The sequence below is a fragment of the Marmota flaviventris genome, chromosome 12 (genome assembly GCF_047511675.1).
Source record: "Marmota flaviventris isolate mMarFla1 chromosome 12, mMarFla1.hap1, whole genome shotgun sequence".
In the NCBI taxonomy this organism is placed as follows: domain Eukaryota; kingdom Metazoa; phylum Chordata; class Mammalia; order Rodentia; family Sciuridae; genus Marmota; species Marmota flaviventris.
In genome coordinates, this window is record NC_092509.1 from 27,146,681 (window position 1) to 27,170,965 (window position 24,285).

The 24,285-nt window shown below is 44.7% G+C and overlaps 1 protein-coding gene across 1 annotated transcript; it reads left to right on the forward strand.

Moving 5' to 3' along the window:
• Positions 1-65: 65 nt before the first annotated feature.
• Echdc3 (enoyl-CoA hydratase domain containing 3) lies at positions 66-21,351 on the forward strand. Its single transcript, XM_027944804.2, has 5 exons — positions 66-405; positions 4,356-4,477; positions 6,371-6,468; positions 12,583-12,783; positions 20,520-21,351. The coding sequence occupies exons 1-5, from the start codon at positions 236-238 to the stop codon at positions 20,829-20,831; spliced, it is 903 nt and encodes a 300-aa protein (XP_027800605.1). The 5' UTR covers positions 66-235; the 3' UTR covers positions 20,832-21,351.
• Positions 21,352-24,285: the final 2,934 nt, after the last annotated feature.

Genomic DNA, 24,285 nt, shown 5'->3' on the forward strand with positions numbered 1-24,285 from the left:
ATTCCGGGGCGGGGCATCCTGGGGGCCCAGTGATAGGGGTGGCAGGCGCGGCGGGGGCCAGAGGGCGGGCGGCCTGGGGCGGGACGGTGCAGAGTCCAGCCTGAGAGTGGAATAACGGCAAGGCCTGGGCCTAGCCTGTTGGTCCCGCTAGGGTCTCGCCCGTCGCCTGCCGAGTCGCAGCTTGCACCCCTGGACACGTATCTTCTGTGGCCTCTCAGGCCGCTCTCTGGCTGCCATGGCCCTCGTCGCCGGCCTATGGGCCTTCGGGGTGAAGGGGCCCGGCTGGCTCCTGCGCCGCGCGTGGACCCTGCACGCTGCTGGCTTCTGCAGCCGGGGGCTGGCGGCAACCGGGCCGCCAGAGTCCGAGCCGCGGCTCACCAGCGCGCGGCAGCGGGACGGCATCAGGTCAGCCCGCGGGCCGTGCACGGGGCTCTCCCGGGGGGCTGGGGGCCAGGACTCCGGAGAGCAGAGCAGAGCAGGCACCCGCTGAGTCCGCCGAGCGCTGGGCAGGCAGCCAGGTCTACCCTCGCCGCCACTGACCCGGCGATTGTCCGTCACCGCCGAATCTGGCCGATAAATCTCCTTGGGGGAGGAATCCCTGCTTACATACTGAGTTTATTACTGTCCCTTGCCTGGGCACACTAGCAAGACACACGCGGGAGTGACGTAAATGGACAGCCCGGGACGGCCTCGCCACGCTAGGGCTGATTTGCCAGCTCTGAGTGCGCCCACCGCTGCCAGGGCCTTCGAGAAAGCCCTTCACAAGAGGGCTCGGGACCCTCACAAGCTTGGCCTGGCTCCGGGGTGACGGTAGACTAAGCTGAGTGGCTCCTGAGCCCTCGCCCATAAGTGCTGAGGCGAAAGCAGGCCAAAGAGTATAAAGGATACACCGGTCTGAGCGCTGCCCTTTTGAGCAACAAGCCTAAAAACCTTACCAACATTTCTGTGCACAAACTGCCAACTAGACAGTGGAGTAGTACAGATTGTGCAGTCCTGACCCTAAACAAAAGGAGGCAAGTTTCAAAATTTTAAAGTTTCAAATCAAGCTGTTTAAGTGTTTTTATTCTCCCACCCTGACAAGTATCCCTTCAGACATGGACGGCAGTGTTTGAATTTATAATCCTCATACTCCTAGGTGTTCCCCCCTCGGAGTGGAGAGTCACCGCTGGCCTGTGGCTTTTTCTAGTTCTTCCCAGCTCCTTGCACCCCTACATTTCCTCCATCCCTGCCCTGCTGCCCTGCCAGGGGTCTCAGATCTCTGGGGCCAGCATGCCCATATTCCCTCCATCCCCTCACTTCCTGCACATGATTGTTCTTGATCATCCTTGGGCTTAGGGGAACCCAGCACAGGGGCAGGGAATTCTAGAATCTCTATAACTGTTGGGGGGCTTGGAAGGGGAGTGACCCCATGCCCTGTGGACTCCTTGTCCCTTAGTAGGGACAAATAGGAACATTGCCAGAAGAAGACCAGAGCAGTGTTCCAAAGTGCAAGGCCCACACAGGATCTTTTTTCCTGTTTCTAAGGGCAGTCCTGCTGCTATACATCTGGAGATATCTGATCAGGAGCCTGACTTCTGTAATGGCAACCAGTTAACAAGAAAGTACTGATTGAGTTCTCCAGAATTAAACATGAATCTGAAAGGGAAGTGATTAGAGCAATCTATCATAATTTCTAGGAATCATATATTAGGAAGGAAACCCCAAATCAAGTGTCAAAGCGGTAGTGTTAGGTACTGTTAGTGGGCCCAACCAACTTGGTCACCTCAACGGCCCCTTTTCAAAACTGTGCCTCACGGCAATACTGCCATCAGGTAGTAAGAGCCAACTATGAATGGAGTGTTGTACCAGGCACTCTGCATTCCTTATCCCTAATTTTTACAAGGGTCTGCAAGGTAGATAACATTACAACTGTTTAACAGTGAAGTCAACTTTCAGAGAGGTGACTGCTTGTTCAAGGCCACTTGCCAGGAGGTTGGATCACCAGGAATCAGACAGAATTCCCTCTGCTGCTTCTGTGTTCCCAACATTTTTACATATCTAATGGAGAAATGGCACTGAGCCAATGTGTTGTCAGTCCACTGTGATTGATGGAATTGCTATGAAAGCCATACACGCAGTTTTGTCACTAATTCATTTGACATTTATTGAGTGTCTCCTATGTGTGGACATGACTGTTCCTCACTTCACAGATCTTCCTGTGGTTTATAGCAATGATCTTCAGCAGATCATCCAGACATTTATAGCTCTTGCCTCTACATTTATGTTGCATGTCCTGGTGGTGACTCATTCTGAAAGAAATTTCCTTGTAGATTTGGTGGTGTAGGTGACGCTTTTTATGTGAGGCATCAGATGCTTTGAACCAAGACAGCCACTGGGAGAGTTTGGAATGGTAAGATTTTTAGGAGATATTATGAACAGGGTTTGATGGCTGGTAGAGTAAGGAAAGGATAGAAGTCTAGAATGACTTTCAGGTTCTGGCTTGGGCAATTGAGCAGCAGCACTGAGATAAGAGAAAGAGAAGAGGGGCAAGTCCAGGAGTGAGAGGAAGATGCCCCAGGAATACCTAGGTGGAGCTGTCTAGTAGACATCTGAGTGAACATGCATATCTTGGCTTCTAGAGAGAGGCCTGAACCAGGGCTAATGACTGGGAGCTGTCAGCATAGATGGAGCAGCTGAAGTCAAGGTCATTGATGAAATTGCCTGGCAAGACCCTATAGAACAAGAGGGCAAAGGATGGAACTCAGGATTGCCAGCATTTAGGGGATAACTGAAGGCTAAGTGCTTGTGAAAGTAGTCAACAGGGGTTGGCCAGAGAAGGACCTAATAAAAAAAAATTAGAAATTAAAAACCCACAGAAAAGAAGGAATATTTCCAGGAAGAGAAAGTGATCCAGATGGCCAGCGAGTTTGCTTCTGGCAATTAGGAGATGACCAGTGAGAAGATTTTCAGTGGAGTGGTGGGAACACTTTTCAACTTGGTTGAACTTCACAATTTAGAACACTCTGACAGTGTGTGTAATGTGTGCACAAAGGATTAATGGGACACTCGGGAACCGATACTACGGTGCATACAGCAAGGGCATTCAGACTGGAATCTTTCTGCACAATTTTGCCTAAGGCCTTAGAATTTAATTTAAGCATGTGTCACCAGTGGGATGGCAGCTTTTTGTATGTATTACAGTGAGCACACTCGTTATTCCATTGGAACGTAATAAGCAGCTCTCCGCCACCACTACCCCAAATATAGGTCTGGAAGTCTGTCAGCAGATCAGTTGTAATCTTTGTACATATGGGAGAATATCTTTTTGAGAAAGAAAACAATATCACAGCCACCTGAGAACTGCAGCAAAACTGAAATGGTATTCCAAAGAAAATGGTCACTGCCTTGAAATAAATTCAGTCATCAAAGTTGCTTTCCAAAATGCTATGGCACAGAATGCTATTTCTGGAGAAGCCAAGTTGACTGCATAGCAATGGGAATATCAGATTCAAAACAGAATAAGGAAGGCAGAAAGCATGTGTAGGTGGAGACTGATAGGAAATTTAAAATATGTAACAATAATCTCGTGTTTGATTCATTGCCCGTTTCTTATAAGAGCAAAAAATAAAGACATTTCCATGGAAGGAAATGATACAGGTTGTTTTATTCAGCATGTGCGATATTTTCAAATTGCAAACAGCCCCTCTGAACGCCAGCTTTTTGTGAAGTGAAATGTCCACCCTCTTCTGGTAGGTTTTCTTTTTCCTACATACATTATCCCATTCTCAGACAATGCAAATTATTTTGCAGAATTATGGGACGCCACTGTCAGACAGATTTTTTAAAAATCGCTGTCATTCATATGTGCATATTGGCGGTGGCACCTCAGCTGCCTTTTCTTTGGGATGAGTGGGAGGAGTTTGGGGAGCATTTTCATTCTTGGCTCCTTTCCTAACCTTATTGTGAAGAACAGCACCAGGAAATAAGTTGAAGGTAGGCACTGTTTGTCACATTTCTCGGGCTGCTGTCACTGTCATACCAAACTCACATCCTCCATGGGCGGAGATGAGTTTGGAATTGTTGTGACTTGCCCCTTCTGTGGAGGTGGCAGTCCTGTTTCTGACAGCAAATGTGGGGGAAAGGAGAAACAAATCAAGGGGTGAGGGAGAAAAACCAGCCTGCAATTCAGGAAGTCTTTGTTTTGTTTTGACTTAGCTGTAACTCCAGAGAGCTGACGGACACAAAATTGGCACTAAGCATCAAAACTTCTTTTTTTCCCTTGGATTTTAAAAGCTCCCAAATTAGAAAGGAATCACAGGGGTCCTCACTTGTTCTGACTGGTGCATGACCCAGGGATTATAAAATGTGTTTCACAGGAATATTGTCTTGAGCAATCCAAAGAAGAGGAATGCACTGTCACTTGAAATGCTGAAATCTCTCCAAAATGACATTCTTCATGAAGCTGAAAGCAAAGATCTGAAAGTCATTATCATTTCAGGTATTTGTCTGTCCTTAGTGGCCCACGGTGCCCAGAGGAGGTGCCTTAAGATTTTTTGGTTAACTAGGGCATTCCCTACTTAACTGGAGAATTGTTTTTGAAGTTCCTTTGAAAGATATTTGATGTGGAAAACGCTTGAGTACCTGGGGACTTGGTCCTAACACTATTAGTGTGAAATTTGTAGCAAAGATTCCTGTTCAGTGAAAACAGGTGTTTTTTCCTCTTTAGTAAATACTAAGCATTGTGGGACTTTGCTATGCTGGTCTTCCTATCAAATCAGAACTGGCACTATAGCTCAGTGGTGGACTGTTTACCTAGCATGCATGAGGTCCTGGGTTTCTTCCCTAACAACTAAAAAAAAAAAAAAAATCAGAGAATCAATTTCTTCATGGACTTTACAAAATGAATTTAATCATTAATCCTTCTGGTGAATCACAGTCAGCTAGGACCTGGTTGTTCAAACATTTGATATATTTGTCTTTTCCGTTCTTACCAAGCCTTGTACCCAATATCCACAGGGTCATCTTTAATGGTCCCAGAAAGCATGCTGCAATTTGCTCATCTCTTTCTTCCCTTGCTTTTTTTCCAGTAGGAGTTTTTACAGAGTTATCTTCTTATGTGATGCTGATGGTGGTACAAATAACAGTAATGTCAGCATTTTGAAGAACCCCAAGTCAGGAGCAATGGTGCATGTCTATAATCTCAGCCCTTTGGGAGGCTGAGGCAGGAGGATTGCAAGTTTGAAGCCAGCCTCAACAACTTAGTGAGACCTTGTCTAAAATTTTAAAAAGAGTTGGAGATGTGGCTCAGTGGTTAAGCACCCCTGAGTTCAATCTCTGGTACAAAAAAAAAAAAAATCAAAGGAAGAACTCCAGAAAAATATAACGATAATGCTCTATGATGCTTTGTTTGTCTGTTTTGTAAATCAAGAATCATATTTCTGGAGGCAGATACTCCAAATGTTACCTTCTTAGCAATGGCCAAATAGAAATTTTCAGCTGTTTTATATGGTGAAGGAAAACAAAATTAGAACTAGTAGAATCCAGCACCTGAGTGAGGTATAACCTGGATGCAGAAATGGCCACTAACTTCTTAACTACACTACTTTCTCCCCCATGGAAAGGTGATATATTGCCTGTCCAAATAACCACAACCAAAGGGCAATCAATATGAGAAAGTGTTCACCGCTGACCTGTAGAATGGCATTTTGTTGCAGATGACAGTGGGGGCAGCCACCTCCTCCACTCCCTCCGTAAAACAAAGAGCTTGAGCCAGATGGTTCCCAAGCTTTTTTCACACTCTGACCTTCCTGATTCAACCCCTGTGAGTGTCCTTCACCTGTATGCTAAATGACAAGCACATTTTCTAAGGTATGGTGGTTTTCAAGGACCTGTGTGAGTTGGTTCACTCAGGCGAGACGGAGTCCAAAAACAGAAGCCGGACACTGGAGGGACAGTTATCTCTGTTATAAGTACCTTCCTACCAGGCACTGTGGTGCACTCCTGTAATTCCAGCCATTCCAGAGGCTAGGGCAGGAGGATCAAAAGTTTGAGGCCAGCCTCAGCAATTTAGCAAGACCCTGCCTCAAAAGAAAAAAAGAAAAAATGGACTGGGGATGTAGCTCAGGGAAAGAGCACCCTTGGGTTCAATCCCCAGTACTGAAAATAAATAAACAAGTGCCTTCCCCTTGGTCACCAAAACCTTTCACTTTGTGTTTCCATCACAGTATTCTGGCTGTAACTTTCCACATGCCCCGAGAGTATTCTTATTAAACTTGTGCCATTTTCTCTGCATAGATATGATTGGTTATTAAAGTTGCTCAGTAGATAAATGAGTGAGTGATCTGCCCCTGCTGTTGACATCTTTTCTTTTCTCACTTGGAAACATTTACAGCTGAGGGCCCTGTGTTTTCCTCTGGTCATGATTTAAGGGAATTAACAGAAGAGCAAGGCCATGATCATCACGTGGAAGTGTTTCGGATCTGTTCTGAGGTAAGCCAGGGTAAGCGTGGACATTGCAAACCTGAGACCCTGGGTCAGCCTCCTTGTTTACAGATCAGATTTTATCTAGGAAACCTGTCCACCACGGTCACCGGTGAATCCTTCATCCCAGCAATTATTTGGATTATACTTTTAAGAAGTGACCATAATTTGCTACTGGTTTTATGTGCCAAAGAAAATAAATTACCCAATGGTTCTCTGTAGCCAGGTCCAGCACCGTGAGCAAGTGCCTTGGTGTCCAGGTTTTGAGCAAGAGGGAAGAATAAGAATGTACATCTTTAGGGAGGAAGGACCTAAAGCAATGATAATTTTAAAATGTTTAAATTAAAACAACCCTGTTAATGGGAAAGAGAATATTTGTAACTAGAAATGATAATAATTGTTTAAATAAATTAACCAATCTTTATAATCACCACTGCCTCGGAGGAAAATTAACCTCTTCAATTTTACTTGTTTTCTGCTCCTTTTACCATATTAAGGAGAAAAATTGCCAATAACTAGAGGAAGAAAAGGGTTTTTAAAAAAAAAAAAACTTTGGTTGATTTATAAATGTGTTAATTCAACCCTTGGATAATAAAAAATTGAATATAGAATCCAACTTTAGATAACACATTGTTTGTTTCATGAGCATTTACTTATGCTACTTCAAGCATAATACTAAGGAAAATATAGAGAGGAAAAGGGTCCTGCCAGACTGACACTGGCAAGTCTACTTGGGAAGCAGGACATGTGAAACATTCCATCACCTGACCCTGAGATAACTTAATCTTTCCTTCACATGTTGGTTTATTTGGTGGTTAATGATTCAACTAATATTTAATGCCAGCTACCATGCAGACAAGACAGAGGCAAAGAGGAAGGAGTTATAGACACGTTCTTGACAACCATTGGTTTTCTTTGTCCTTCCAGAAACCCACAGGCAGATCAGATTATACTTTTCTCATTTCATGGAAGGACAAACTGGAAAAGTGGTTTACCTGAAGCTTCATGGGGAGGCGGAAGCAAGCTAGGGCTCGGACTGAGGCTTTTGTTTGCTATGTTATTAATGTTTATGCAACAGTTTGCCAACACTTGATATCTTGATATTTTCTTTTTCTTTTCTCTCTCTCTTTTTTTTTTTTTTTGGTACTGGGTATTGAACTCAGGGGCACTGGACCACTGAGCTACATCTCCAGTCCTATTTTGCATTTTATTTAAAGACAGGATCTCACTGAGTTGCTTAGGGCCTCACCAAGCTGCTGAGGCTGGCTTTGAACTAGCAATCCTCTTGCCTCAGCCTCCCAAGCCACTGGGATTTCAGGCATGCACCACAGTGCCCAGACTAAAAAGTAGTCTTCTACTAGTACCCTGTGTGTGTGGTTAAAATTAAAACACATTAAGAGAACCAGGAGCACCTCCTGCCCTCCCTAAAGGGACAGCTTTTATCACTCTGCTGCAGTATGTCAATGAGCTGAGATCTGAACAAGTTGGCAAAGGGCCTCATGGGAAGCAGCCAGGGCTTCTTCAGAGGATCAAGTCCAAGACGGTTTCTTGGAAGCTTCCACTCTATGGCTGCCTCTGGCTCACTGGGAAAGACAACACATAAATGGGACCTAGCCCTAAAAGTGAAATAGGAGTTCTATGGAATTGATTTCTTTAACACAATCTCTAAGAAATTCAGATCGTCTTGAATAAATACGAGCACGACGAACTTGTGCAAGTTTTCAATTTCCAAGTGTAATCAACAAGCAGATTGGAACAGAATGAGCTCGATATTTCATTGTTCAATTCATGCACGAGAAAATTTGATTTTAGAAAGGAAGATAGAGGCATCTGAATTAGCTTGCCATCTAAAAACTCTAGGAAATTTGTTACAGACCCCAAGTGCTCTATGATGGTTAATTATTTACAAATTAAGAGGAGGGCAAATTAAGAAGGAGAATAAGAAGAACCTGGTTACAGAATAGCTAAAGTGACCTTCTGGAGCACTGATGGCTCACCCAAGAGGCTTATCATCAGTCTTTCTTCTTATGCCTGTTGAAATTTGACGGAAACTTCATCCTCAGGGAGATGCTTCTCTTTCTTCTTACACACCATCAGTGAAATGACAGTGGGACAAAGTCTCTCATTTTTCCAAATAACTTGGAACTCTTAATAGTGCTTTTAAACGCAGGTGGGCCAGCCTGCACATCATGTCACATTCTAAAGTAGAACCCAAACCAGTACTTACTTCTGGAAGGTGAGAGCAGAGGTATAACTGATGACCAAGAGTTTGATTATCTTTACTTATTATCTAGGTTCCCTTTGCCTTCTAACTTTATTTAAAATATTTCTAATTATAAAAATTATAAGTATTCATTACAGAAAATTTTGGAAAATTTAGAAAAACAAAGAAAAAAAATAAATTACTAATGCCATTTCCAAAATCAAATTTTTTCATGCATGAACTGAACAATGAAATACCGAATTCATTCTGTCCCAATAATCATACTACCTAGAGAAAACTGTAACTAATATTTTATGTGTTTTTCTTTTTTAGTTGGACCTTTATTTTATTCATTTATTTATATGCTGTGCTGAGAATCAAACCCAGTGCCTCACACATGCTAGGCAAGTGCCCTACCACTGAGCCACAACCCCAGCCCCTGTAACTAATATTTTGCTGCATTTATTTTTAATACTTTTCCCTATGTACCTATTTGTCTGAATAATCACATATAGGTGTGATTAGAGTATATAATTGTGTATTGTAATGTTCCAGGGCTGGGGCTGGGGCTCAGTGGTAGAGCACTTGCCTAGCATGTGTGAGGCACTGGGTTGGGTCCTTAGCACTATATAAAAATAAATAATAAAATAAAAGGCATGCTGTCCATCTACAACTACAAAAAAAGAACAGGAAAAAAAAAGAACTGAATGTTTCAGGTAATATTTGGAGTACTCTAGACATATTAATTTATATAATCACCATGTTTCATATGGTTGGTACTGATATTATCCTGATTTTGCAGATGTGAAAATTGAAGGGTTAGGTGATTCATCCAGGATTAGGCAGAAAGTAAGTGACAGATAGATAGGGCCTCCCATTCCAGGAGGCTGCCTCCAGACCACTACATGAGCCCGGATGGCCAAGCTGGTGTTTCCCTTAGAAAATAATTAACCATCACCACCGACAATGCTGCATTCTGTTAAGTGGATTTAGTTGAGTTTACATAGCCAGTGTTTTCGTCACTTTGTAGTACTATAATTGAATACTTAAGGCAATTAACTTATTAAGAGAAAAGGTTTGTTTACCTCCTGGTTCTGGAAATTCAAGTCCATTGCTTTGGGCCTTTGATGAGGACGCTGAGTGGCAGTGGCAGGGAATTTGTGTCAGAACAAACCGATCACATGAGGAGTCATTAAGCAAAGAACGAGAAAGAGACCAGGGTTCTATAGTCCTTTTGAGGGCGTGCCACCAATGACTTCCCACAAGGGCCTCCCTCTCACAGGTCCTCTCCCCTCCCAACGGCACCACCTGAGCACCAAACTGTTTTTTTTTTTTTTTTCTTAAGTTTTCAATGGACTTTTATTTTATGGTTTTTTATATGCAATCCTGAGAATCAAACCCAGTGCCTCACACATGCTAAGCAAGCGCTCTACCACTGAGCCACCACCCCAGCCACAGGACCAAACCTTTAAATAATGGACTCTTGGGGGACACTCATCCCAATGATAGCAGCCATTTACTTATTTTCATATAGTTGTATTATTTAAAAGGTTTTTTTCCTATTGTAAAATAATGATTTGGTGAGCATGTTTGACCTCGGAGCTTTATACCTATTATCTTAGAAGTATAATCCCTAGTTCAAATGTATAAGCATTTTTAATGTTGTTGAATATGGACCATATAACCCAAGTATTTCTCTATCCAGTTTTTGAAATCCTGGTCCTTCACAGATGGCAGACAGGACACGTAGGCTGTTCAACTCTAAACCCAATTGACTGGCTTTTCACAAGTAACTCCTGGACAAGAGAACAACAAAATTCAGAACTAAACAAAACTTCTTTTCTTGGCAGCAAGACTTTAGAAGGTCTTATGAATTCTTTCCTTCATTATTCCAGTTCATGGGAATGAGTTCATCACAAGCCCACCCCCACCCTTTTTCTAAAGTGCACGACCCTGCTCAACTCATGAGCAGTTTTGTGTACAGGTATGTGTGTACGTGCATGCATGCATATTTATGGGAAGATTAGTTATTAGTATCTAGCAGATTCTCTAAAAAATGACCCCCCCAAAAAAAGGTTAAAAAAAGACTACTATGAAATATGATGTGCTAGCCTTAAATATAGTCGTGTATCATTTCATGATGGGGACAGATCTGAGAAATGTGCTGTTAGGTGATCTCACCATTGGACTGACATCGTAGAGTGAACTTGCACAATCCTAGACACATAGCCCACTGTCCACCCAGGCTATGTGGCGTATAGGTATGGTACAGCCCATTGCACCCAAGACCATGAAAAGTAAAATGGCACAAGACTAATCAAGCACAAGAGACGAGATAACCTCAAGGTGCATGAGGCTGCCACCTATGTAACGTAGCATATAGTTTTACTGTAAATTTGCTTTTTAAAAAATAGGAGGAGTGCACTCTAAAATACTAATAAAAGAGTACAACTGGGAGCTGGGGACACACTCAATGGTAGACCACGTGCTTAGCATGCACAAAGCCCCAGGTTCTATCATCAGCACCAAACATAATTTTTAAAGTGTGTATACTGAACATCGAGCAATAGCAGCTGTTTTTTGTCTTTGCCAAGCATTATGTACTGTGCCCAATTCTGTGTGCAGTGCTTCCTTAGCATATGTAGTGCAGTAGGCCAGCTGACCCCAGCATCACCCCAGACTCATGAGCAGTGCTTTGCACTATGGTGTTATGATAGCTACGGGGTCACCAGATGACAGGAATTTCCCAGCTCCATTAATATCTTTTTAAAAATATATATTTTTAGTTGTAGATGGATGCAATACCTTTATTTATTTATTTGTTTGTTTGTTTATATGTGGTGCTGAGGATCAAACCCAATGCCTCACACACACTAGACAAGCGCTCCACCACTGAGCCACAACCCCAGCCCCTCCATTTCTACCTTATGGGACCACCGTCCTATACACAGTCTGTACCTGATCAAAATGTCATTATTCAGCGCCTGTGTCACTGGTTATTTTAGAAAAAAAAGCTATCCAATTTCAAATGTTTATGAATATAAAAAAATAAGTTTCCTAAGCAAAAATCTTCAAATCATGAAGGTCATTTTTCTTTGAATTGCCGCCTTGGGGAAAAACCCAGATTTGGTTCCTCTCTTCCCTTCCTCTCTGCCAAGGTTCAAAGAGCAATGATTTAGAAATTGAAGTTGCCATAGCAACACAATCTGTTTAGAGCATCAAGAAAAAAATAAGCTGCAAAAATAAGTTAAAGTTCTGGCAATTTATGCGGTGAAGGTCACATGAGCACACTTTGGTCTCCCCTCTCGGTGCCAATGGCTGTTTCAAGAATTTTGTTTATTTTGATGACAGCGGGGTGTCCCCTTCTCCCCATTTTAATAGAACTGAGAGAGCATTCATGGTGGTAATTTGAGAAGTAATTACTAAGGAAATTGCCTTCAAGTCCTTTTCCACCTTAATTTTTCAAGGAAGCACCAAATACCAGTTTCAGACTTTTAACACAGGGGCTTCACACAGGCACAGGGAGAACAGAACTATTTGTGAAAGCTTTTGTTTGTTCCCCAGAGACAAAAATCCACACTGCTTTTAGTGGGAGTGCTGGGGAAGAAGGCGGAGGGGACCCCCTCACAGAGCTGGGCTCAGCCCGTGGCTTCCACTCCCCTCACTGGCCTGAGCCAAGTGATTTCCACCCTCTGAGCTTCATGTCCTTGCTACCAAATGGGGTTCCTTCCACATGGAGCTCCCAGAAAGACCAAAAGATGCTTCAGCGTGGATATCTAGTACAAGTTAGTGCTCGCATTCTTTTTTGCATAGAATCATATGAAAATTGTTCTGGAAACAGAAAAGTCATATAAAATAACAGGTATTAACGTGGCTCCTGACTCTGCATGCAAGTGAAGTGGGTGTGTCTCCTTCTGCAGGTCATGATGCTGATCCGGAACCACCCGGTCCCCATCATTGCCATGATCAATGGCTTGGCCACAGCGGCCGGTTGTCAGCTGGTTGCCAGCTGCGACATTGCCGTGGCCAGCGACAAGTCCTCTTTCGCCACTCCAGGGGTGAACGTGGGGCTCTTCTGCTCCACCCCTGGGGTCGCCTTGGGGAGAGCAGTGCCCAGAAAGGTAACTCATCTTCTTGACCTCTTTCTAATTTTTTCTCTAGCCCTGTGAGAATTAGCTTATAAAAAGTACTAATTGTATCAGGATATTCTGCCCAAAGGCTCTTTGGCTGGATGTGCCAAGTGTTCCTTATAATGTCAGAGAGGGAGAGGCGACTGCTTGCTCCTCCGTAGCTTCTCACACTGGATATCAATTTGTGAATTTACCACATTTCAATCTTACATGCCCCTCAGTATGACTAGTTAGGTTTTTCAGTTTGTTTGTTTTCCTTGCACAGACATTATTTTTGTAATTTTATTTGAAATGCAGTGGAGGCTGAGTTTCATTGCACTGAATGGTTGACCATGAAATACCATAGCGTGCCTATATACTTCCAGAATCAAGAGGCTGGAATGGTGTCACTAGTCAGCCACATGTGGACAACCTTTCTTGTTCCAGAAAGGATCCAGTAGATGATTTACTGAGTGTATCTAGTTAACTGTGGTTGCATTTCAGGAACATGAATATCCTGTGCATGGTGTGTTGAATCTGTCTGAGAAGGGGACATGTTATAAAGTTGTCTTTTCTTTGCTGACTACAGTGAAGTCCATTTTCACCTCAAAGCTTTCTTCCTTCCTGAAAATATCATAAAATAATATTTACTGAGCATCCCTTACGTGTATACCCACAATGCCTTTGTTCTAGGAGAAGTGCATCCTCGTTCTCAGTTGGAAATCTATAAAAGGGGGGCAAAGTCATAAATATGGCAAGTAAGGAACTAGATTGCTTTCTAGAATATATTATCTATTCTAGCAACAACTACAAAATTAGCATCTGCTGACATACCTCAGGCTCAAAAGAAATGAGACCCAAGAGGAATCAATCAAATAAGGCCAAGAAAATTAGGGAACACTCCTTTCTTCTATATTGCCTCCTTATGAGTTTTTATAGAGATGTGTGTTTATGAGCAGATTATGAAAACAGACACCCACAAGCATGTACACCTTAGAAAATTACCAGGAAGTGGGATCCACACTGCAAAAGGTGATAGCTTGCTAAAATGTCCTCCAACAATGGGACTTTTTTATTCTGTCAAGATCAATGTTTTCTCTAAATGTATAGATATTCATTCACTAAGTGTTTTTGAGGTTGCTACTTCTTGCCAGTGTGTTAAATTAAGATGTATTGCAAATCTATTGACAGAGCTCACTAATTAACTATATTCTAGCTGCAAATCAAATCATGAAGACTTTGCATACCAAAAAGCAGGTGTACTGCCAGGTAGCTGTGCATCCTCTTCAACACCTGACTTGCTGGAAGGTTCCATGGTAAAGCATTTGAAACCTTTAAATCAGTCATAGTGTCAGGATAAAAACCCATTTTTTCTTAAAATAAACTTTTGAAATCAAGGCTTATTAGAAACTTAACACTGTATCATATTAATGAAATTTTAAATTAGTTTTTGAGAAGATAGAGGGGTAAATGTGACCAAAAAAAAAAAAAAAAAAAAGGTAGGACTTACGATCCAGGAAGCCCAGTTCTCAGAACCTCATTGTACAGTTGTCCAGTGTGACAGATGAAGGTACAGGGAGGTTGTAAGAATCAAGGTGGCTTTTCCCTCCCAGAGACAGTTTGGTCAAAGAGCCAGGCCTCCCAGAGGATGGGGCAAAGAATCTCCTGAATTGTCTAACTCAGATTCTGGGTCTTGTGCTCTGACCCCCAGAAAGCTTCTGAGTCACTTGACTCAAAACCTCAGTTTTTTTGTGTTTTTTTTTTTTCCCTAATCAGCAGCTGAAAACAGTTCATAGTCCTGTCGCAATGGACTCATTAATACTGGACTACTTGGGGGCATGAATCTGGAATATGATTTGGGGTCAACACTAATGAGCAGAAATGGCTCATTAGTGATTATTGCAGCATTGATAGAGGGAATTTTTAGGAGGAACAGTCAGAACGTAAGACCTTTGCCAGGTTTCTGGATCTGCAGAGGTGGCATGTGTGTCCTGCTTTAGGAAGAAACATTTGGGATTCATAAAATATAAGCCTGGGGCTGTGGCTCAGTGGCAGAGAGCTCTCCTAGCATGCATGGGGCATTGGGTTCGATCCTCAGCACCACATAAAAAATAAAATAAAATAAAAGTATGTGTCCACTTACAACTAAAAAATAAATATTAAAAAAAAAAAAACAACTAAGCCTGACCGAAAAAATCTAAACCCAGCGAAAAGCACTATCATCTTTTCTTGATTACACTCATGCTAGCACATTACACACAGGTCTGTGGAGCAAGTGTGTAAGTCCCTCTGTTCCTTCTCAGGTAGGGAGCAGGTGCTTTTGCAAATTGGACTGGACTGGAAGTCCCAACCCTTTTCACACAGGCTGAGGACATGTGTGGTTGACTAGTGCCCTCTGCTGGTCACTCTGGGAACCTGCTTGGCTGTGTCCTAGACTGTGAACTAACTGCCCTTGTGGTCAAACCAGACTGAGTCTGGGCATGAATGATCTTGCTCATTTGTGAAGTGCTTCTCTCCTTTGGCATGAGTTAAATAATGCCTCTTCATTGAGCCATATGGGTACCCAGCCTGGTACAGCTGTTGCCCTCCCCAGTCAGGGCAGGCCTCATTCATAAATACACAGTCAGTTATCCCCGGAGAGCAAGAGAAAAACTAAAAATCACTTCCCAAACCAGTCCTTTCACCATGGTAGGAGCCCTTGCTTCCAACCGTTTATGCATTTTAATTTCATGTGTCTGTGTGAATCTGATTTCCTAAGAGTCTAATGGGAACAGGGTAGAATTTCCAAGCAGGAAAGAGTGTTGGCTCTCTGCCGCTGTCTGTTACTGCTCAGCAGAAAGCCTGAGGTAGGCAGCATCTCAGGCCTGCTGCAGACGGACTGCAGATTAGCAGTGACTGGTAGGGACATCAGGGCTTGGGAGGTACAGCCTTAGAGAACATGCAGCTCAAGAGCTCCTAGAAGAGTTTCAGGAACGCTTCTTGTGTTCCCAGTTGGGTTAGGCCCATGACCCTCCACTGGGAATGCTTCTTCTCTGGAGCTTGCCTCCTGGTGGCTCCTATGCACTGGCACTGCCAGTGCTGTGGGTGAGCGGGAACACGTGTGCACACCTGTGGGTTCTGCTCTGTTTCCCCTCCCCTTTCCTCCAGTGCTCACTTCCTCCCTGCCACCTTGCATCCTGGGAGACAAGCGCTATGGTCTGAATGCTCCTGTTCCCCCAACTTCTTACGATGAAACCTGATCGCCAAAGTGATGATCGCCTTAGAAGGTGAGGCTTTGGGAGGTGTTGAGGTCACGATGGTGGGGCCCTCATGAATGGGGTTAGTGCCCTTATAAAAGGGGCCCCACACAGCTGTCCTGCCCATTTTCCCCATGAGGACATAGGGAGAAAATATCAGTCTATGAACCTGGAAGGTTCTCACAGGACCCCAAGTCTGATTTTAACTTGATCTTGGATTTTCCAGCTTCCAGAATTGTGAAAAATAAATTTCTGTGGCTGATGAACTTCCCAGTTGATGGTATTCTGTCTTATAACAGCCTGAATGGACTAGGACACCATGCACATTCAAAGGGCACAGTGTGAGGAGAGATAACCCAGGGTGCTATAGTACACAATCCTGTCAGCTGTGTTACTTAAGGGAGCCCTGTGACACCCCTGCTTCAAACAATCATCCCCTTTCCAGGACTTCAGTGCCTAGAAGCCAACGTCAGAGAGTCATAGGAATATTAGCTGCTGCATTTATTGGGCACTGACTGAGCACCCAGCACTGCATCATGAGTTTTACATCTGTTACCTTTAATCATCACAATACTGCAGGCTGGCAGAAGTCTGTATGTCTGGCTGCTTGTCCTTCTCTAATTGGCTAATTGAAGGGTGAGGGAAAATCGTTTTTCTATTTAGTTGAAATCCCTCATGTAATAGCTCAAGTTCATTTCCTGCTTGTTTACTTTTAGAGGTCCTATAATAACATTAGGATCTTTAATGCAGAAAAGAATGTAAGAGATTGTTGAATTCTTGCTTCTACTGTAAGCAGAACTTTCTCTGCCTGACAAATGAGGGTTCTGCACTATTCCTGCATCTCCAGGAGGTAGAATTCCACTTTCTCTGGAAGTGATTCAACTTAGAGATTTATTAGCTATTTTCGCTTTTTTATTTTTATTTTTAGTTGTCAATGGATCTTTATTTATTTATATGCAGTGCTGAGAATCGAACCCTGTGCCTCACACATGCTAGACAAGTGCTCTACCCCTGAGCCATGACCCCAGCCCTATTTTCACTGTTTTAAGCAAGTTTTTGGAGTCGCTCCAGAATTAAGATATATATATATATATAGTATTCCTGTGGATTAGCTCTGGCTGCCATAACAAACACCACCTTCACACTGTGCCCCCCATATGGTGGAGAGTGAGTGAGCTTTGGTGTCTCTTCTCATAAGGACACCAATCCCATCATATAGGGACCCCTTCCTTCCTTATGACCTCGTTTAACCTGTATTACCTCCTTTTAGACCAAATTTCCAAATACCATCATGCTGGGACATAGGGCTTCAACTTATAAACTTGGCAGGGGGCCACCTCTCAGTCCATAGCACAGCACTTGACTACAGTAGGTTCTCTATACAGATATTGTTGAAGGAATGAACCAGAGGACGTGTGATTCGAGTTCCCCCTCACAGAAGCCGGTCACCTTCCTTCATATACATGGTTCATGCCAAGTCCGTTGCACTTGTCTCCTGCAAGCAAATCATCACGATTTCTTCTGATCCATGTTTTGCCCAAATGAACCATTTTTCCTAGCATCTCCATTGCACTTGATGTGACAGTATGCCCTGTCAACATCAGTTAGCTCTTCTTCACAACAATCCTAGGAGACAGTCATTTGTACCCACGGGTTCCTGTTGAGGAAGTGCGAGGTGACAAGCAATTTGCCCCAGGGTCTTTCAGAGGCTGGGCACCCAGCAGGTGTGGACCCCTGCCTGCAGCCTGCCCCATGCTTGAACTCCAAAGGTTTGCACTGAAACTGTCTTGGCACACCTGGAATCCTGTCGATCTCCAATATCTGAGGCTGCCAGGTGATTTAAAATGGCACAGTGGGGCCCTGGACAAGGTGAACAGAGAGAAAGGGAGACTCAGGGGAGGCAGAGCAACATGAAAGGAAAAAGAGTCACTGAGAAGGGCATCTGCCAGAAGGTGCCTGATAAGGGGACAGTGCCCACGGACAAATCATCAGCCCAAACTGCCATTCCCACTGCATGGGAAGGAATAAATGCCCTCTGCTGAGCCAGCCAGGAAGGGGCACTGCTACCATTTTCTCTCCCAGCTCTGATCCCATTCTCAACTACTCTTTGAAACTCATTTGAGATCTTGGTCATGCCAAGTGATGAAGGACTCAGGGCCTGACCGGCTCTTGTTCTTTGTTGTTTGGTTAGTTTTTTCCAATGTGGCATGCATTTTTCAGGTGGCCACTTCCCATTACGTGGTGCCCATGAATTCCTCAAGAGCCACATGTGTCGATGAAGGAAAAAGGCCACTTAGCTATGCAGTGACAATTTTCTACTTTGACTTCTACTCTGGGTCCCAGCTGACTTAAGGATCTGGGGCAGAGATGGAGCAGAATGTTGTCCTGCTCCTGCTGCTGTGACCCCCTGGGTGTCTTCAGCAGGGTCAAGTTCAGTAGCCATTAATAGCAGGACCCAGTTTTTAGCTCCATGTTCAGCCAGGGGTTCAGACAGGCATCCCTGATGGTGCTCTTTCTGGTCGTCTGCCCGAAGCAACGTACGGTGTCACATTCCCACTCCCTCCAACAGATTACTTCTCTGAAAGAGTAGAAGTTGGGATTTAGTCCACGGCCTTAACTTTACACCAACATCACCTGTCCCTGACTGCCAGTCCAGTGGGTGGGGATTCCACGGGCACTGAATAGAGAAGAGGCCCTCTGGCCAGGTTTCTGGCCTCTCCTCTCCATCAAATCTTGATCCCTAGGTGATCCAATATAGTCTCATGACAGAGAGACCATCTAGATCAGTGGTTCTAAACCAGGAGCAGTTCTGGTCTCAGGGACACATGGCAATATCTGGAGACATTTTTTTTTTTTTTAATTGTCACAACTAGCAGGCAAATGTCAGGGATGTTGCTGAACTGCCTACATACCCAGAACAGTTCCACACAACAAAAACTTCTCTGGCCCACAATGTCATTATCACCAAGGTTGCTCTAAAGGCCAATGGTTCCTAAATTCATATAGCAAGCAATTCTAGTTATCTATTACTGCACAACAAGCCACCCACAACTTCGTAGCTCAAAACAACAATAACTTGGTTAGCTCATGAATTGGCAATTTGGACGGGCTCAGCCACCAAGGCTTATCTCTGCTCCACAGTGCCATGGCCTCTGCTGGGGGACTCATCTGAAGGTGCTATTGAGGCGGCCCCTCAGCTGAGCCTCAGTGGGGGTTGTCAGCTGGCTCATTTAGCACAACCCCTCTGTGTGGCCAGGTTCCCAGACTAAGCAGCCTAAGAGAAAGAGCCAGGTGGAAGTGGTAGCACCTTTTTGGCGTGTCCTCGGTGCCACCAATAGCCAACTCTTGCCTGGCTGCCTGCCTTCACAAGTATTTAGAACACTATGAAATAAATAAGTACATTTCCTGTTCTAGCAAAGTTTACATGCTAGCAAATCAACAAATAAACCATCAACAAATAAGCATGTAAAATATACAGTGTGCTAAATGATGAGAAGCAGGAAAGATAAAAATAGAGCCAGAAAGGGGGACAGTGTTGGGGGTTATCTGACAATTCTAATGTTGCGATCCTGGAGGGTCATGGATAAGGCGATACACGAGCAGAGACTGAGATGAAGATTCAGGCCATGAGGACACCTGGGAGAGGACGTCCAGGCACAGGGAACAGCAAAAACAGGACCCTGAGGTGACCGCACACTTGGCGAGTTTAAGGAACAACAAAGATGCTACCAGAGAGGGAGTGAAAAGTGTGGGGAGGGGAAGGTTCCCCTGCGCTGTGCCCCCTGCACCTGGGGACTCCTCTTTATGGAGGACTTACAGATCCAGGTCCAGTTTGTGACAGGCTGTTGAATAGAAGACCAGGCAGAGAGTGAGGGGTACTCCCTCTTTCCACAGCCTTGACATCTGTGGAAAGGGCTGTGGGAGGGCAGAGCCATCCTGTCCCTGTCACCTCTTACCTGATTGCAAGTTAAGGACATGCTAGGTTCTACATCTGATCCTGGAAGACGTTTTCTTTAAATGTCCTTCCCTCTTCTCCCCGACTGGAGGGTGTTCTTTTGGGTCATATAGAGGTAACAGTACCTGTGGATTGTCTCCGGGTGGAGACCGCCCCCTGCATTGGTTTGTGGCAGGTAATGGGCCTCTCTGCAGCATGTTTGCAGTGGACTCCCATCAGATGGGCCACTGTCCTGTGCTTGGCTCTTGAAAGAGGCAGGTGGAATCTCCTGACTCCGAGAGAGTCAGTGGTCTGATCTGTGCAGGACCGGAGTCCTTTCCCCTCCCTGGCTACTTTTCTTTGCTCTTGGAAAGATCTGATCTCGTCCCTGGCAGGAGTCAGGGTATTGACAACATCAGGGGTGGTGGATGACATGTCATTTGAGAAGCAGATAACTGGCTGAGGTGTAGTTTAAGCGAGGAGAGCAACAGCCTCAAGAGAGTGGAATGGAAAGGGGGCCTGAAGTGGCAGCAGGGTACCAAGGGTGCCTTCGTGACCTCGCCTGCTTCCTCCCTCAGGTCGCCTTGGAGATGCTTTGCACTGGGGAGCCCATCTCTGCTCAGCAGGCCTTGCTCCATGGGCTGCTCAGCAAAGTCGTGCCAGAAGAGCAGCTGGAGGAAGAGACCATGCGAATAGCCAGGAAGATCGCCTCCTTGAGCCGCCCCGTGATGTCTCTGGGCAAGGCCATGTTCTACAAGCAGCTGACCCAGGATCTTGGTACAGCCTACCACCTCACCTCCCAGGCCATGGTGGACAACCTGGCCCTGGGGGATGCACAGGAGGGAATCAAGGCCTTTATCCAGAAAAGAAAACCCACCTGGACACACTGAGCCAGCATGAACAGAGGAATGGCGGGAGAGTGAGCCCAGTGGGCAGCACTCAGAAGCCCCCTAGCCCTCACCCCCACCCCTGACCACCACTGCTGCCTCTTGGTTGTAACAGAAGACAGGCTGCTTTTACGACACTAATAGTGGTTTCACTGCGTGAGCTTGTACTAAAAGTCATGTTCCACAGGGAAAGGGTCAAAGGCAAGTAAATGCTGTGCTGACTTAGTAGCAGGTTAGTGAGTGCCCAGGTGGACCATCCCTCTGGATGGGGTGCTGTTCAGGAGCGTGTCCACCATCCAGAGGGATGGTCAGCTGAGACATGGAGGAGGGATGCACAACCCATGCTTAGCTGCAATGTCCTCTAAGGCTGAGTCAATTCTGGTTGCTTATGACAGGTGAAACATTTCAAATCTCCGTGAGATGTTTTCTACACTGAAAATCTTCTTGATTCTATTGGGAAATAATCATGCCTATGGCTTTGGAATACTTTTATGTGATTTAAATAAATTAAAGATTTTAGAGACTAGTTGTTTTATCTTTCCAATCAGCTAAGAAAAATTAAAAAAAAAAAAAAAAACAACTCTTTGGGTGTTCCTTCTGATGGACTCAGAGTTGGGCCTCATATTCTATACTGCATGTCCTTGCCCTCCAGGTCACTATGAAACCCACACTCTGGGCTCCAGCATGAAGATAAAAGCAGCGGAGGGAGCAGGCTCATCACTGCTCTGGCACATTTCTGAGCTCTGTCAGCTTCTGGTAAAGAATCCAGATAGCATCAGGCATTTGAGTTCCCAGTTGAGCGGGTGTTTGGGGAACGTATTCCTAAACACGTTACTTTTTGGTTTCTTGTCTAATGTGACTCAAGAAATGTTCCAAATCTCTTGTCTTCCAGTTTGTACAAAAAGCTGATTTTTTTTTTCCAGTGCTAGGGATCAACCCAGGGACTCACACATGCTAGGCAAGTGCTCTACCATAGAGGTAAATCCCTAGCTCAGTTTGCTTTTTTTTTTTTTTTTTTAATTTGTTTGTAGTTGTAGATGGACAGAATGCCTTTATTTTATTTGTTTATTTGTATGTGGTGCTGAGGATCAAACCCAGTGCCTCACACAGGCTAGGCAAGCACTCGACCACTGAGCTACAGCGCCAGCCCTATGTTTGCTTTTTAAGCCAATTTATTACACCTAAGAAATAGAGTGTGTGGCTATAACTTTGATTAGTGCCACTACTGGAGATAAAGGACCATACAGGTCTAACCTGTGGTCTCTCTTCTGTTTCTGAGGTAAGAACCTCATGGCATGGATGGCCCTAGACACGGGTTTCTGTTGAGATTGGCAGTTGTTTTCTTCCCCAGACTTTAGAAACTTAGGAAAGAGGGTGTTCTTGAAAAGGAGAAGTTTAAGAAGATACTTATGAGCAGAAAAAGCATCAGAGCTGCATTACCTGGGCACACAGAATGTGCCACATGCCCCTATACTCTTTCACTTAGTCCCCACAAGAATAGAGTGCAATGGGGACTCACAGATGAGTATTTGAGACCCGGTTACACACTTGGCCCAAAGTCAGACGGCTAGGACTTCATTTGCTTCCTGATACAGCTGTAGGTATTTGCCCCCCCCCCCCCCCCCGGCCACACTGCCCCATGGGAAATGTTACCAGTCATTAAACCAGAAGCAGGAAAGTGGTGTGTTTCCAAACACTCAACTGGGAAACTCAGGTATCTAATGCTAGCCTGGATTCTTTTTGAGTTGTACATGGACACAATCCCTTTATCTCATTTAATTGTATGTGGTGCTGAGGATCAAACCCAGTGCCTCACACAGGCTAGGCAAGAGCACTACCACTGAGCCATAACCTCAGCCAAAGGAGGCGACTCTTAATGGGTAGAATACGTGTTCTGCCTCCCTCTCCCCTCTCCCTGGGCTGGTGTGAGGCTGCCCTGCCTCCCTGGGATCAGCAGGTCTGGAAAAATGGCTGTCCTGCTCCAAGCCAGTGTAACAAAAGAAGGGAATGGACCAAGTACCCATGCTTCAAGACCTGGCCCACACAGTAGACGCCGGATCTGAGAATCAGCAGAGCCCTGCTGCTGTTTTTACTACTGGCTAACAAACAGCTGGCTGAAGTTTCTAAGCTAGGCCATGAGGGACTAGTTGCCATGATCAGCTCGAAAGGAACCCAGCTCAGCAAGGCCACCTACTCTCCGTGCCTCTTCAGGTGACCCCACAGTGGAGATTACTGCCTGAGGTGGCTGGATCACACAATGTAGAGACAGAGTGACAGCGCCTTCTCACACCATTGACAAATGAAAATCAAAGTTGACTTCCTGTTTCTGTGTGAGCGCACATCGCTCCCTCAAACCATGAAATCCACAGGCCTCTGGGCTGGCTCCCCAGGCTGTGAGCTGATGGGCACTTGGGGACTAGCTGTACATTTTAGTAGTCACCTGTGCAGAAAATAATCCAGGAAGAAAAGCTGCTATGCACCCGCTAATGTCATATAATTTATCCCAAGGAAAAATATAAATTCCAGATTTATTTGTATCTCTGCTTCCTTCCACCAGGATGCTGAATGAAATATTTTTCTGATAACCACACATGGTGATTGCTTTTGGAAAGCTGAGCATATTCGTCTTTCCCTCCGTACCATTTGTTTCTGAGGAGCTGAGCTGAGCTCAGCCCAGCCAGCCATACCCCAGCAGGTTCAGGGGCTATAAAGTAAGTGGAATGGGTATCAATTCTGCCCACCCAGGGTGAGAGACCATTCCGAGGCTGGCTTGGCCCCTGTAGAATATATAAACAAATTGGGTGAATGACAGAGTCTGAAAACATACCAGGCAGCCCCATGAAATAGGCTGCCTTCTCCCCCATGTTACATGAGCTCAAAGAAGCTAAGACATTTGCCCTTGACTGAGCCCGGGTATTGATTTGGAGCTATATGATCATGAACATGACCCCCAACATACCGGAAAGGTTACTCCCCAGCCCCAAGAGACAAACTGGCAATGAGCTCAAAGGAAGCAACCGTAAATGGCAGAGCAAAGGGAACATGGACTCACCTCCCAATGGAGGCCCTGGGAAAAGCGCTCAGTTGACCACAGAACATGCCAGGTGCTGGTCCCAGCCATGCCAACACATGTGGGTGAGCTGGCCTCTCGCATGCTGCTTCCCTTCCTGTAAAGGTGTCACCCTTGCACACACTTGTCTTTCTAGCACCAATATTTGGATGTTACAGCACTAGAATTTGCAAACAAAATGTGAAACAGGTAATTTTTGTTCAAAAGAAATGCTTGTTTGCAAAAGGAGAAGATGGTCATTGGTCAACATTGGAAGCAGCTGATTACATTTGAGAATGAGAAATCCATTGACAATGGCTCCGAGATTTGGAGCCACTTTTTTTTTTTCCCTTGAATTGGCTTTATTGAGGTATAATTCACATACAATGCCTGTGCATAATTAAAATG

What these genes read in the sequence shown, in the direction of transcription:
- Echdc3 (XM_027944804.2), top strand. Translation starts at nt 236, where the DNA reads ATGGCCCTCGTCGCCGGCCTATGGGCCTTCGGGGTGAAGGGGCCCGGC. An exon ending in GAAAGTCATTATCATTTCAG is followed by an intron (nt 4,478 to 6,370) that starts GTATTTGTCTGT and finishes AAACATTTACAG; the next exon opens with CTGAGGGCCCTGTGTTTTCC. An exon ending in GGAGAGCAGTGCCCAGAAAG is followed by an intron (nt 12,784 to 20,519) that starts GTAACTCATCTT and finishes TTCCTCCCTCAG; the next exon opens with GTCGCCTTGGAGATGCTTTG.